The sequence below is a fragment of the Kryptolebias marmoratus genome, linkage group LG10 (assembly GCF_001649575.2).
Source record: "Kryptolebias marmoratus isolate JLee-2015 linkage group LG10, ASM164957v2, whole genome shotgun sequence".
Taxonomy (NCBI): Eukaryota; Metazoa; Chordata; class Actinopteri; order Cyprinodontiformes; family Rivulidae; genus Kryptolebias; species Kryptolebias marmoratus.
The window spans coordinates 6,424,589-6,439,343 of NC_051439.1; the positions used below are offsets into that span (position 1 = coordinate 6,424,589).

A 14,755-nucleotide genomic window follows, 5' to 3' on the forward strand; every position below is an offset into this window, starting at 1 on the left:
GGGGGGGGGGGGAGAAGAAGCAACATTTCATTTGTATCCAGTTGCACTTTAACCTAAATTTGTGACTTTTATTGTCGCAGTGTAGACAGACAACACAAGAATGGTAAGAAAATGTGTGAATGTGCCACTGCAGACAATATTTCTTTTGATTTTCCACATGTTCAAGTCAGTTTATGTGGGAAAACTCAGTTACCAGCAGAGACTGTTTTGATTTATTTGAAGTGACTTGCTCCTGTCATGATATAATGTGAGAAGTCTGAGAGTTACGTACCTTTGCTACTTATTGTGTAGTAAAGTACAGTTTGTGCAAAAAAGATTACGCACTCACTGCAAACTTTTGAAAGTCTATACTGGCTTTTAACTCTCTGTTTTTATTCTTAAACTTTAGCTGTGATAAAAAGTAGAAAAGTTTAAATTGTTAAATTTCCTTCCCTTTCTGTCTTCTTCTGTCTGTGCTGTAGTACTTGGGGCATGTGGAAGTGGAGGAATCCAGAGGCATGCACATCTGTGAGGATGCAGTAAAGCGCCTAAAGACGGTAGGTTTCCATCAAACAAGCAAAAAGTCTATACCTCCAGGAATGAGGGCACTCCGGAGCGGTTATCCTATCCTCTGTACTGTCACGCATTTCATTCTCTCTTTTACCAGCATCTGACTGAACTCATTCACTTCTAGCAGATCACCCTCATCTGTCATTTTACATTTTCTACCTTCCTAGTGTTGTTTATTCCACTTTGGACTTTTTTTGTTTTTAGAGGGTCAGTGATTTCTGATTGTTGGCTCTTGTTGGCAACAAGGGTCTCCACCCAAACCTCCCTCACTCTCCATTTACTTTGTGTTAGTTGGAGCGAAAAGGTCAATGTGTACTTCCTGCTCCTGTAGATTTCACTGGAGTTGCGTAAAAGGAACAAATTCCAGTTTAGGGAGCATAAGGAGGGGAAGCGGGAAGTGATTTCTTTTCCATGTCATCAGTTGTTTGCTCAAAGCCTCACCCAGATCATAAACGCTTGTGAGTAGAAGAGGCTAGATCTGAGTTGGCAGGTTTGTCTCTGCATGATCACAGGAGGTTTAGCAGCACAGACCTAAATTTGATTTCTGTGATAACAAAGGCGATGAATCTTGTGCTCATCGTGTTTACTGTCTGGTTTCAGTTTCAGTTTGTTGTTCATAGTGAAAAGTTCACACCCAGTTGCCCTCTAGGATTAAGGATTAAAAGGATTAAAAGGCTTTGTTGTCATTGTACACGTACAACAAAACTTGTGTGGAAACACAAGTTTCGCTGTACTATCAGTACCTACTTTATTTATCTTGTAGCCTAATGACCTAATAAAGACCACTTAAGTTGTGAGAATAAATACTTTGTTAGTGTGATTATACAGAACATGCAAACAGTAAAGCACATACACTCAATAAGATGCACAGTCCAGCTTTAATATGGAGTCCATTTTTTCCTCTCTCCATCTTTAATGCTGACAGGAGGACAAGTTTCTTAAACATTTTCCTCTCTGCTTCTCAGTAACAAGACACTCAACAGACAGTTTTATTGTCATACACAAAAGGGCTACTTAATACATCAGATGCAGGAAAAAGTCTCCCAACGCTTACATCACTACACTTTCATTCACTGTTCTTGTTTTTTCACGCACTCGTGGACACTTGCCACCAAACTGACACACACAGTGAGGTTGAACTCAGCAGCCACTATTTGTGCACAAAACCCACACAGGGAAAGAAGCATGCCCTGAGGCACTGAGGACAGATGTACTTGATGCATGCACACACTCACAAACCCACAAAGTGTACTGAAGTACGAAGGCTGCACACAGATACGGCACGGAAGCTTGCATGCACTTGCACCTGATGAGCTCGTAAGCCTTATTTGGAAACTTAATGACTTGCATTTTAAAGCTAAAGACATCAGACTTGAAAAATGTCTGTCTTTTTGTTATTTGCTGTTAAAATAATAATAAAGTATTACTATTATTATTCTGGCAATAACCTTCTACACTGAAGAAGCAAACAGATGAGTCATGAGGAACCTTCTATCAGTTAGCTTTCCATCATAGTGAGTTTAATTGTTGAATCATAGGTCTGATATCCGGTTATCTCATGTTGGAGTTTGACTGTAGTTTGATAGATGACTTGAATCATAGACTTCCAGCACTAATGTCGTTAGGATGTCTGTCTACGGTCAACAGCCTCTCAATGCCAGTTATCTTTGTTCAAGTTGGATTGTCAGAACAGACCAAGGCAAGCTATTAACCAATTATACAATAAGTAATGCTCTAGTAGTTCATCTTCCCTGATTCTCTAATAAGATGACTGTTGCCAGGCAACACATGCAGTACCTACCCATGGAGAATACACCACTTAACACTGCACAGCAAGTAAACTAACACCTAAATGGGTTAGAGTTCCACACCTGTAAGATCTTAGTTTTTGGTGTCAGCTTATAGCGGGTAGATAGCATCATCGACAAGCCTGTCTGACATCTTCTGCACTTCAAGTCTTAGATTTCACAAAAAGACATGAGAAGGGTAGCAGTGAGTTGATGGAGAGAAAGCGAAGCAGAAAGTGTGTTCAGATGTGTCTGTGTACGAATGGTGCTGCAAGGAACTGCTCGTGCAGCTGTCAGTCTTAGTGTGTTTGTGTGCGTGAGGCGATTCCCAGCAGCCTTTGGGACGGTAATGAGAGTTTTCTCACAGCTCTGCAACCCGTGACTCAGAAGGGAGGATGGAGGTGGGAGTGGGAGGAGGCTGCAGTGCAGCACCATCAACCTCCAAACTGCCCTTTTCTTTTTTTTTTCTTTTTTGCTATCATCAGGCCGTCACTTGATGATTGCCTTGAGGTGGAGGAGTACTCAAAGTTAAAGCTGTTTCTTGCTCTTTGGTTTCCTCAAGGTAGAGGAATACTCTGAGTTAAAGCTGTCTTTTTGCTGTCTGGTGTCCTTGAGGTGGAGGAGTACTCTGAGTTTAAGCTTCTTATTGGGATATTTTACATTTTTTCTTGTGCTAGCTAGCTTGGTCACCACTTGTGAAGTTGATACTGTACGTATCAGTGTGTAACTGGCAGGTGATCAGAGTCCATGTGCTTTCAAAAACTAAAAACAACCTTCAATGTCTTCCTGTTCTTTACTGGAGAAATACAATCTAGAGTAAATGTTAAACCTGGGAAACAATGCATTAAAATCTGTATTTGCTCCTAGGGTAAAGTTGGATTTAGAGCACAGAGCATTAGGTTTTGCTCTTCTGTTTGTGGAGGAAAAATGTTGCGAGGTAAAGATGTTGTGCAAGAACCGTGTGTTACTCTTGCATATCCTGTCAGTGATTATGGTTGTTTGGTTGACAAACAAAAACCTATAAGCTGTCAGTGGGTTTCACTTTAAAAGGTTTTGTCTAAGGGAGCCCCTATTACTTTTTAAAAATGCTTACAATTTCAAGTTTCTTGTTTCATTATTGTCTTGTTGGCTAAAAAAAAATTCTTTTGTTACTTCTGCTGAAAAAGCCTTTTCCTTGTTGTGGTCTCATCTCAGACTACCAATTTAATTTTTGAATGTTATGTTACCTTTTTTTGTTGGTGTTATACTTTTTGTCTTTTTTAAGCAGGTAATAAATGCAGAGAAATGCCTCCAAACCCCACCCCTTTCACAATTCTGTTCTACCTATTCTATTTTTTACGGGTATTTTTCCTCTAACCATGACTAATACTGGCTGTGCAGGTTTTTCTATCACTGCATGTCTGTGTGGGTTCCACAAACACACACTAACAAGAGATTAGTTAGTCCTGCTAACAAGTTAAATCATGCATTATTAACATGTGACCATGGCAGTGTAACAGCAGCAGAATGGCACTCCTTTTTACAGCTTATAGGAAGGAGAGACACTCAAAGGGAGCAGAAGGGTGTGGGGGCTAAGACTAGTCTAAGTTTGGTTGTACTTTTTTTAAAAGAAGTTGTAGCAGCTTAAGGCCCTGTTTACACGTGGTCGATCTCCTGGAAACATCATGATTTTCAGATGTTGATTAGAAAAAAGTTTCACATTTACTCAGTACTCCTATGGTCGTTGAACCCGCTGTAGTTTCCATGCCTGGTCACTAGTTGGCGCTGAAACGTGCATGTGTGCAGACACAAGTCTCTAAAGCATGAAAGCGGATGCATCCAAAATGGTGAATACACTGATGTTTGTTTGGACCAACAGTGAGGTTGGGTTGCTGCTACATGTTGAAAAGGATGAGTAGCACAAACTGCTGTCCACCCTCATTACTGTGTTGATGTACTCAAGCATGTGCAGAACAGCTACTGACTGCAGCCGTCTGTGGTGAGCATGTGTGATTTCACACATTTCAACGTTCTTTGAAATGCAAATGATATGTCCAAAAATTTCCACTCTGAGACCTGGGTTCAAAAGGTTTCAGTGTCAGATAATCCAATCGCTGTTGTCGTGTAACCGAATGGCTGAACTATAACATAAATGATACATTTTCAATGGAAAACAGCTTTGTGTAAACCAGGGGTGTCAAACTCTAGGCCTTGAAGGCCGCTGTCCTGGAGGTTTTAGGTTTTTCTGCTCCAACACACCTGATTCAAATGGTTTGATTAGCTCCACACCAAATCATCAAGTTCTCCAGGAGCATGGCAACAAGTCATCCATTTAAACCAGGTGTTTTAAAGCAAGAACACATCTAAAACATGCAGAACAGCGGTCTCCGAGGACTGGAGTTTGACACCTGTGGTGTAAAAGGACCCCCAATTTGACTCCAAACTTTGGCTGACCAGTAAACAGTTCCAGACTTGACCCAGAGATCAGCCTTCCCTTTGTTTCTGTCTGCTGAGAAGCTATGGAAGGATCAGGTCTCGCTCCACCTCCACCTGTAGGTCTCTGTACAGGCTCAGGGGTCAAACCTCCACCTGTAGGTTTCTGTTCAAGCTGTTGATTTGCTCAAATATCCTAGGAGTGGAGCACTCTTCTGATGTTTTAAATCAAATAGGAACCATGAGGTGTCACTTTCTGCAGTCAGCTTGGAAATGTAACATGGTCTTTTTAAATTACTTTTTTTTCCTAACAGTAATTGTCATAAATCATGTAGCACCTACCAAACCTCTGATGATAAATCAGAAGAAGCTAACTGAACCACTGTATCACTCATCTTACTCACTTATAACCCAACTTCACCAATAAACAAAACCCCAAATCAAACTCCTTCCTCTGGGCTCCACACAATTGTTACACCTCCTAGGTAACATTCTCATGCCTTGTCCCCCCTACCCCATCTCCTCCATCCTTCTCACCCATTCTCCCTTTTTACCACATCCACTTCCAGGACAGGAAATTCTTCAAAGGATTCTTTTCTAAAGTAAGTTATTGCTTTTGTGTATCTGAGTGTTTTTCTCATGTTTTAGCATCATAATTAATTTTCCTTCTGCCGCACTTCACTCTTTGATCACGTCTGAAGGCTGGAAGAAACACACACACACACACACATTCTCATACAGACGGGTTCATTGTGTCTGGAGTGAGTCAGACACAGTAATGCCTGTATGTGTGTGTGTGCGTGTGTGTCAAGGTGGAGTGGTTGTCGGAGCAGGGCACATTTAGTATCTGTGTGAGTTTTTATATTAACAGGCATGCGTTCTCTCCATTCAGCCCTGCTCATGAACCGAAAATGGAACAATGAACAATTTGTGTGAATGAATGTTTCCTTTTTCATTGTTGTTATTTTAACTAATGGGGTTCATCACTTCCTGCTGCAACAGAGCACCAAATCTCACACCAACCCTTTTGTTTACTTGATTAAAATCTGACTCCTCCTGTGAGGCACAGCTGTCAGAAAAACAACTTCTGACTCTCTTTAGTCTTTTACCGACTTCTCTCTCTTTCTTATTTACAGGTGTGCCTTGTGTGTGTGTCTTTGTGTGTGTGTGTGTTTAGAGGTTTTCATGAGTAGGTGCCGAGGAATTACCCACAAGAATAAAGCTGGTAATGTTTTGTAATTTTAATTTGCTGTTTTGTTGTGTTTGTGTGTTTGCAGGCTGGGAAGAAGCCAGTGCGAGCTGTGTTGTGGGTGTCTGCAGATGGTCTTCGTGTTGTAGACGACAAAACAAAGGTATAAACATTTCTTCAATCAACGAAAAAGGGGGAGATACTGAGAGAGGTAAATGTCATTTTAGTAGCTGGAAATGTTCAGTGGAAGACATCAGCTCAAGAATAATAATGATTGGAAAGCCACTTTAGTTCAGGTCTAATAACTTCCCAAAGGCCCTGTTTGGAAGATTGTACTCAGTGCACCTGCAGGAATCCATCTGTGGTGTGGAAACAGTCAAACCAAAGGCCACAGTGACATCTGCTGGAAATATCTGGTAATTTGATCGACTGTATGAGTATCACGTACATTAAAATTTGAATTACAACCAATTTTCTTCATAGTTCCTTTTTAAGCTGTAAGGTTTGTATACTGAACAAAAAATCTAAACAAAACACTTTTTGTTTTTGCTCCCATTTTTCACAAGCTGAATTTAAAGATCTAAGACTTTTTCTATGTACACAATAAGCCTTTTTCTCTCAAATATTGTAAAAAAATTTGTGTAAATCTGTTATCGAGGTGTTTTCTGAGAGATTTTTACTGTTAAGGATTTTTTTTTTTAACAATAAAGGTTTCATTTAATTGATCTATGTATTTACCTACAGGCGACACTGGTTAATTTTAAAAATGATATTTTATCAAAAGAAAATGTTTACACATGAAAGACGTTCAATGGAAATTCCTTACTCTTTTTATTTGCTTCCACTGTTAATAAATAAAGAAAAAATTCTGTTTTTGTGGAAATTAGTGTAAACATTTTTTCTTTATTTTAACTTCAAACCAATGAAGCAATAAGATTTCTTTCTGAGTTATGTAGCAATGCTCTCAATGTGACAATTGAAGCTGGTTGTGGTTTAATATTTTAGCTTTCTGTGACAGAACATGGTCATCAAAGTCACTGAGATTAAATCCTTTAGCTCAGGCTTCAAGATGACTAATGCAATTCTGATGAAGGAAACTGCTGTTTTGCAGGACCTGATTTTGGATCAGACGATAGAGAAGGTGTCATTCTGTGCACCAGATAGGAACTTCGAGAGGGCGTTCTCCTACATCTGCAGAGATGGTACCACACGACGCTGGATCTGTCATTGTTTTATGGCCGTTAAAGACTCCGTAAGAACTCCTTAGCATACATTACCTGAATTTTTAAATGTTTTATTTGAGTAAAGTGAACTCACACTTCCATTTGAACTGATATCGCTGTTGTCATTTGATGTACTTGTAGTTTAATGACCTAAACATAGATGTTTGCACAAGAAAATACATTCACTTGGCTCTGTGTATTGATATAATCAGGATTATATTTTTAACAGGAGCCACAATATCTTTGTGTTTGTCTCCTCTCAGGGCGAACGACTAAGTCATGCTGTGGGTTGTGCGTTCGCTGCGTGTCTGGAGCGAAAACAGAAACGGGAAAAGGAGTGTGGTGTCACAGCAACCTTTGATGCTAACAGAACCACTTTCACTCGCGAGGGCTCATTTCGTGTTACTACGGCAACAGAGGCGGCAGAGCGAGAAGAAGTCATGAGACAGTTACAGGATACCAAAATGGGTCTGTATTTATAGTGCAGACTTTTAACTTCTGGGCTAGTTAAAGAAAATATTTACATTTGATAATCTATATTTATGTAGCTCATCTGTTTTATGATAAACAGAAGATGTATTTGACTAGGTACTTGTATATTGGTCATTCAGTTTCTGATTTATGTAAATAATTAGCACCTTTAAATATTACCTTCTCAGGGTTATTATTATTATTATATATATATATTTTTTAAGAAACCTGTAACCTAATTTTTAGTTCCTTGCCTTTGTTCTAACTCATTGTTACCCTCTTTTTAACAGTAGAGACAGATGTAAAGGTTCCTGGGAACTCTGTCAACAGTGTGGTCAACTCGTCAGTACAGCAGCCGGGAGACTCCCCATCCCCCTCGTCCTCCCCGCCTCTCTCCATGGGCACGTTGGGACCTCAGGCGATACCCCGCAGACACGCGCCGGTCGAGGCTCTCGCCAGGCAGGGCTCCTTCAGGGGCTTCCCAGCCCTCAGCCAGAAGACGTCTCCCTTCAAAAGGCAGCTTTCACTGCGCATGAATGAGCTGCCCTCCACCATGCAGCGCAAGTCTGACTTCCCCATGAAAAATACAGGTGAGCTTATAACACAGTTTAGTTAAATTTCTGTTTCTGTATTTCATATATGTAATATAAAACACACTGCATCTTGTGACTTTGCTAGAAAATTAATAAATAAAAAATGTAAATAAGCTTTTTTTTTTTTTTTTTGCATTTACTAAAGCCCCTTCACGCTGGATAATGACAGCATAAAAAAATCTGGACAGTCTTTGTAGATTAGAGAGGTCTACATTCATGCATTGGGAACCCAACAGGCTCTCCACTCTGTCCGATAAAACAGTGTAAAGTGTGACAGATCCAGATAGAACCAGGATACTTTCTGTACATGCACGAAACTTCTGTAACAAAAGTGCAGCACTTTTCTGTCACTGTTTATAGGCTTTATAGGCTTGTTTTGAATGTCACAGTGTGCCATGATATAGAAATTGTACAAGTTTATGCACAATGGGGCAGTAGCTAATGTAAGTACAGAAGCCACGTTGTACGCCTCTTTGGCGCTACGTGAGACAAAGCATTTATCAGAAACACCCTGGGCTTCACCTCCATGAACAGATCAACATTAAACCACCCCAACCAGATCAAGGTTTTTTTTCAGGAGCTCAAAGCAGGACACTCCCTTCATCTATCACCATCTTATTTTGTTTCTTCAGCTGCTGAGCATAATTTAAATAATCTGAAATTTAAAATTTGCCTCGGCAGATATCAACCAATTAATAATCCTTCACTTAAACGTCTATTGACGTCAAATTACAAGATCAAAATAGAAGTTTATTTATGAAGTCAATATTATAGGTACTACTTTCTTTGCCTGCTTCAAATTCACTGTCTCCAGTCCACACAGGTGCCTGTAAACCCTACGTCATAAAATGCTGCCACTGTTGGCATCATGCTCCACCGTGAATCACATTTGCTGCCATCACAACAATAAACCACCCCAACCTAGCTATAGAAGTTTTGTGCATTCTCAAAACAATTGGGGATCTATCACATGCAATGACTCATACCGAGGTGGCTAAAATAAAAGCTGCTAAAATGAAGACATTTGTTTTACTTCATTTGCTTGTTTGAATGATTCTCATGCAGTCCCTGAGGTGGAAGGAGAAGGTGACAGCATCAGTGCACTGTGTACTCAGATCACCACAGCTTTCAGCGGGCCCTCGGAGGACCCCTTCTCTTCAGCCCCAATGCCCAAACCAGCTTCTTCTCCTCAGTCTCCTGTGGCACCAGGTAACAACCTGCTTAAACATCTTCATCACACTCAAAACATCCTCGCTCTGCTCTGTGTTGTAGGAACAGCTCTGAATCTGGTTCACATTTAACTAGTTCCCTGGATCAGCTGCAGAGTATTAGTTTATTAGTTAATAATCCACAAATAGCTGATGAAAACAAGACAAATTAGGGGTTTTTTTGTGGTTCAAGTTTATAGACCTACTTAAATTCCTAAATTTACCTCATTGATTCCAATTAAATTACACAATGATAACATAAGTTGTTTATGATCCAGATTTGAATCTCCTATGAACCAATCTTCATTTCTACAGTTTGGCTGATTTCCCTGCTGATCTGGCTTCTTATAAAATAAAAACTGTGTTGCTTCCCATTTAAATTAGCATTTGCAAAATGTGTGCATGCTCCATTAACATAATGTGCATTTTATAGATGTTGTTAACTCTTAAGACTGCCTGCTACCTGCATGGCACCTTGCACGTGTCTGTCTAAAGATGAGCCCACCTCTTCTGACGTATAAGGTCGTACTAGTTTCTGTCTCTTATTTGCTTTAGTGAATGGCTCAATGCCTGCCTTCTCTGTTGCTGCTGCTAACCCCCCAGTCCTGCCCCCCGCTCTGCCTGCTCGAGAAACTAACCCTTGGGCTAAGAACCCAGGGGGGGCCCCAGCCACAGCACAGCCAGGTAAGTAGCTCTTCGTACGGACTCATACGTGGAGTTTAAGACCCTGATCAGACTTTGATTTTCATGTGGGACCTGGCTGATCTGATCACAGTTGGACAGCTGTAAATACAGGAGTAAGCTCGCTCAGTTTGTATTGAAAACACACTCAGAGGTGGACTAGGAGGTCTTTAGATGTGTGTTTAGCAGTTTGAACACAGATGTGTACATGGTTACATTAACAAAGCTGACCTGACTCCATAGAGGCAGCAGGACTACCACCTGGATGTTTAATCACTCTTTGAGCTTCCAGAAAAGTTCAGTACAATCTGTAAAAAAAAAAAACACTAGTAAAATTAAACACCTACCACTCCATGTCGGAGTGTGTATCATCTACTGGCTTTCATGCCAGAATTTTAGACTAAGATCATTTTATAGTAAGAATGGATAGAGTTATAGACATTTTGGTCAAACCTAGTAAATGATCTTATTCACAATCATGTGTGATCTGTTAATAACCATTCAGCTTTTGGCCATAGGAAATGTTTACAGTATCACAATCCTAAGTGGTTCAGTAAAAGACAATTGGACTAATTTCCTTGAATCTTAAAGATGTTTCTCCTCTCATCCAAAAGGCTTCTTCAGTTTTGATTCTGGGCGGGAAATTCCAAGCTTATAAATCGTCATAACAATCATAATAATGGGCCGTTAGGTCACTCACTCCTCCATCCTGTGAGTAGTTTGGGTCGTGGACACTTGTTGAAACCCTTCTAATGAGGCCAACATGTGAGCAGGTGTGAACCTACCTGGAGAGATGAGTCGAGGCTGACCTATAGGTGTTAGAAAGATGGAACCTGAGGCCACCTCCTTTGTTTAACGTTGTTTTCCCATGTTTAACGTAGATGGAAGTATGCAAGTACGTCCTTGCTTACTTGGTAAATATGTATTTGACAAGTACAAAATTTCCAAGTACGCAGTGCAATTAGAACAGCAGTGTACTTCAGTTTCCCCTTAGAATTTTTTCTTCGAATCATTTTCTGTTTTATATGAAAAGTTAAATAGTTACTATAAAAATGTAATAAGCCACCTTCCTCTATTAAGGCTTCTTCAAGGATTTAAGGACATTTTGTTGTCATTCATGTCACATGGGTGCATGAGGTGCAACAAAATTTCATTACTCTGGTCCTGCTTTTAGTCCAGCAACTGACAATAATAGTATACCAGCAGTAGTGAAGTAAATAACAGTAGTATCACAATATCAGCAGTAAAAAGCAGCAGTTAAATAAACAGCAGCAAGTAAACAAGTAAATAACAGCCTGGCTGCAGAGCCCCACCAGAGTTCAGCAGCCTAACAGCATCAGGGTAGAAGCTGTTCCTCAGGCTGGTAGTCCTGCTCTTAATGCTCCACAGCTTTCTGCCTGAAGGAGGGGGGGAGAGGTGGGCAACCTGCTTCTGGCCAAATGATACTTAATCAAGTGATTTTTATATAGTAATCACTAAACAGTAATAAACAACTTCACCTTTCTCAAGATTATTCAGCTTTTATTATTATCAGTTGAATATTTTCTTTAGATTTTTGCAGAAAGATATGAAAGAAGCTGCTTCTGTTTTCTACATTTCTCTGTTTGAGACCTAAAACAGTTGAAACTCACCCATCAACTTGGTTCTGCCGAGTTAGGCCTTTTATTTTTGGGCTGTGGGGAAGCTAATATCCTCCTGTTCGCTGCAGTGGACGAAGCTTCCTGTTGGTCTGTCTCCATATCAGTTAACTTGGAGTCAGTGAGAACAATGATGGACCCGCTGCATCACTGCTGACTAGTTTTGTGAAAGATCCTGACTGTTTGTGTGTTTTTAATCACAGCTTTTTATGTTCCTCTTCTTTCTTTTTCTGTCTGCTCTCCGCTGTCATGCTTTCAAATTTCCACCAACACACAGGATCACTTGGCCCTCCTTCAGGCCGTGAACATCAGCCAATAATCGGTAAGCAGTAGTTAACAGGCATAAACAACAAATTAAACTTTTCATAATGATGTTGGAAATAAGACATTTGCTAAACAGCAGCAGCAACAAAATAAAATCTCAATATAGCCTGTTTTCACCAAAAATAGTTACGCAAATTGTAAGTTACTGTAATTTTAATTAAATATCTTCCACAGGAACTGTAATGGATTACAGTTATGTCTGTTCTGTAATGAAATTATGTAACACCATTACTTGTAACTAGTTATTCCCCAGTCCTGGCCAGGTATCGTCAACATATACAAAACAGTGGCTTGTGTAGCTCCCCGATAAGAGTTCAAGACTCTCCTGTCCACTTCCTCCAAGATTGGCCAAAATGGGTGAAGCTGGGGATCCCATGGCACAACCATGCTTTTGTCTGTAAAAGTTGTTGTTATATTTGAAATGGGTGGTAGAGTCTTATAGGCCTTGAACTTCTAACTAGTGACCGGAATTGAAGAAGGTTTTTGGATGGGAAGGGAAATGTCTTCAAGAATCAGGAGAAGTCCAGCTGTCTTCTATTTAACCACTTAGGACTGTTATCAAACTCTTCTGTGCTTTTTGCATCTAATTAATGTCAACATCTAATTAGATGAGTGAGACTGATGCTTGTCTTTTGTTCCAACAGGAAGTGGCTGGCAGCCGGCTGCACCAGTGATTGTAGTCCCCCCCTCATCTTCTCCAGTCATCAGCACTCACAAACGCACAGCATCAGAAGCAGACCGGTGGTTGGAAGAAGTCTCTAAATCTGTCCGAGCTCCGCTGCCGAATCCCGTTGTTGTTCCCCAGGTGGCCTTCATGCCTCCTGTACCCCCTGCTGTGCCCATGCTGCCCCCTCGCCAGCCTGTCTTTAACGCTCAGGCTCCACCTTCCTACCCGGTGTCCAACGGGCTGCCGTTTCCTCAGCCCAGTGTCCCCGTGTTCGGCATCACTCCGTCACAGATGGTGGCTAACGTGTTCGGCTCAGCCACACAACCCCAGTCATTCCCCGCCCCCGTCTCTACAACACCGCAGCATGATACCGTCGGCCCATACATGAATCTCCAACAATCCACAGAGCTGAACTCTGCTCCCCTTCAGCCCTCCAACGGCAGCGCCACCTTTAACGGTGCCGACGGCTGGGCGGCTCAGTCCTCTCCATCCACCCAGCCTGCACTGTCACAGCAAGATGCTTTTGAGGCCCAGTGGGCAGCCTTGGAGAGCCGCTCACGCCAGCGCACCACACCTTCCCCAACGAATCCCTTCTCCACCGAGCTGCAAAAGACCTTTGAGATTCAGCTCTGAAGACCGTGCAATCTAAAAGAACCGGAGTGAACGGAAGAGATGAGTCCTCCTGCTTTCATCCTGGTTGGAAGACAGAACTCTTTACTGCCGTGGGCGAGAAAAAAAATTCAAAATATAAACAGACAGTTGGCTGTTCCCAGGGCTGCAGCTCCTCAGGCATTTCATTTGCACTCTTTCTATTTTCTTCATGCTGTGGAGCGCAAGATTCTCATTATTACCCTGTGGAGACCCATGCTAACCCCCACCCAGCACCGACCCACTCTTTCCCCATGTGGAGCATCCACGCTGACCCCACCACCACCCCTTCACGTTGTGACGGCAGAACATAACCCGCCTCCTCCCCAGCAGATAAAGGAAGTTCAGTACCAGATGAGACATTCTCATTATAAATGTCTCAGTCAGAGGAATAGAACGAGAAAATGCCAAAATGTTTATTTTTATGCATTAAGTATATTTTAAATAGCTTTGGAATTTAACAGAAGAGTTGTAAGTAATCTTGCCAAAGGCACTGGCTATGATGCAACAAGTTTATGTTTGTGTAAACAAGAAATGATCATATATATTATACATAAAGCATATATATGCATATATATGTGCATATATATTAATCTATACTGTACACACCACTCACAGCAGTGCTAATTTTTAACGTGATGTAAAGAGATTTTTGTGAAGGGACAGCTGCTTTATTATTGTGTATGTTTTTTTTTTTTCTTGTTTTTTTTTCTGTCTGTTGCATCCGGTGATTGGATGAAATAGGGTCTCATTGCAGCAACAATCAGTCTGGACCTAGACGTGGTGGTGGTGCCTCTCTTTTACCTGTACTGAGGTTTTAGTAGGTTTAGTACAAATCAAAATGGAATGTTTTGTTTTTATTTTTTTTTTCCCGTCTTTTGTTTTATATTAATATTATTATTTAACACACTTGGATGCAACAATCGTGTTTCATGGCCTCTTGGGTTATTTTTTTAGTAGTTTATTTTGATTTTTTTTTTTTTTTTATTATTATTTTGCACAAGCACTAAACTAGATAATTTGAGCTCACAGGTGATCCTGACCAGTGGCCCGGTCAGTTGTGGGGCTCCAGTAGCTGATCTAGCCTGACGTCCGTTAACCTGCTGTGGTTCTGACGGGCAGCAGAAAACTGCAGGGAGATAAAATGCTTTCATGTCTCTGTCATCTTTTTATTTTTCGTCTAAATCAAACCTGTGAACAGGATTTCTGCTCTATTTTTCCATTTTGTAATTATTTCATTTCTTTAATCCAGTTTGTTGGAGAAATACTGAAGCTAATAGATTGAATAAATTCATGGTGTTAGAAAACAAATCCCATCTGTTTTCTTGATTTAACCTAATAAACTGAAAAAATATATGAGAAAGTT

At 40.7% G+C, this 14,755-nt stretch overlaps 1 protein-coding gene across 7 annotated transcripts in view; it reads left to right on the forward strand.

Annotated features, from left to right (window-relative positions):
• numb (NUMB endocytic adaptor protein) overlaps window positions 1-14,755 on the forward strand; it is a 43,345-nt gene extending 28,590 nt beyond the window's left edge. The window contains exons 3-12 of one of the 7 annotated variants that reach the window (XM_017417584.3): window positions 462-536; window positions 5,318-5,350; window positions 6,026-6,100; window positions 7,049-7,189; window positions 7,424-7,628; window positions 7,922-8,221; window positions 9,290-9,433; window positions 9,988-10,116; window positions 12,028-12,072; window positions 12,719-14,755. In XM_017417584.3, coding sequence (XP_017273073.1) covers window positions 462-536; window positions 5,318-5,350; window positions 6,026-6,100; window positions 7,049-7,189; window positions 7,424-7,628; window positions 7,922-8,221; window positions 9,290-9,433; window positions 9,988-10,116; window positions 12,028-12,072; window positions 12,719-13,374 — 1,803 coding nt within the window. In that variant the 3' untranslated portion in view covers window positions 13,375-14,755. The remainder of the gene's footprint in view (window positions 1-461; window positions 537-5,317; window positions 5,351-6,025; window positions 6,101-7,048; window positions 7,190-7,423; window positions 7,629-7,921; window positions 8,222-9,289; window positions 9,434-9,987; window positions 10,117-12,027; window positions 12,073-12,718) is intronic. The other 6 variants (XM_017417601.3, XM_017417618.3, XM_017417592.3 and 3 more) reach the window with 6 other exon arrangements.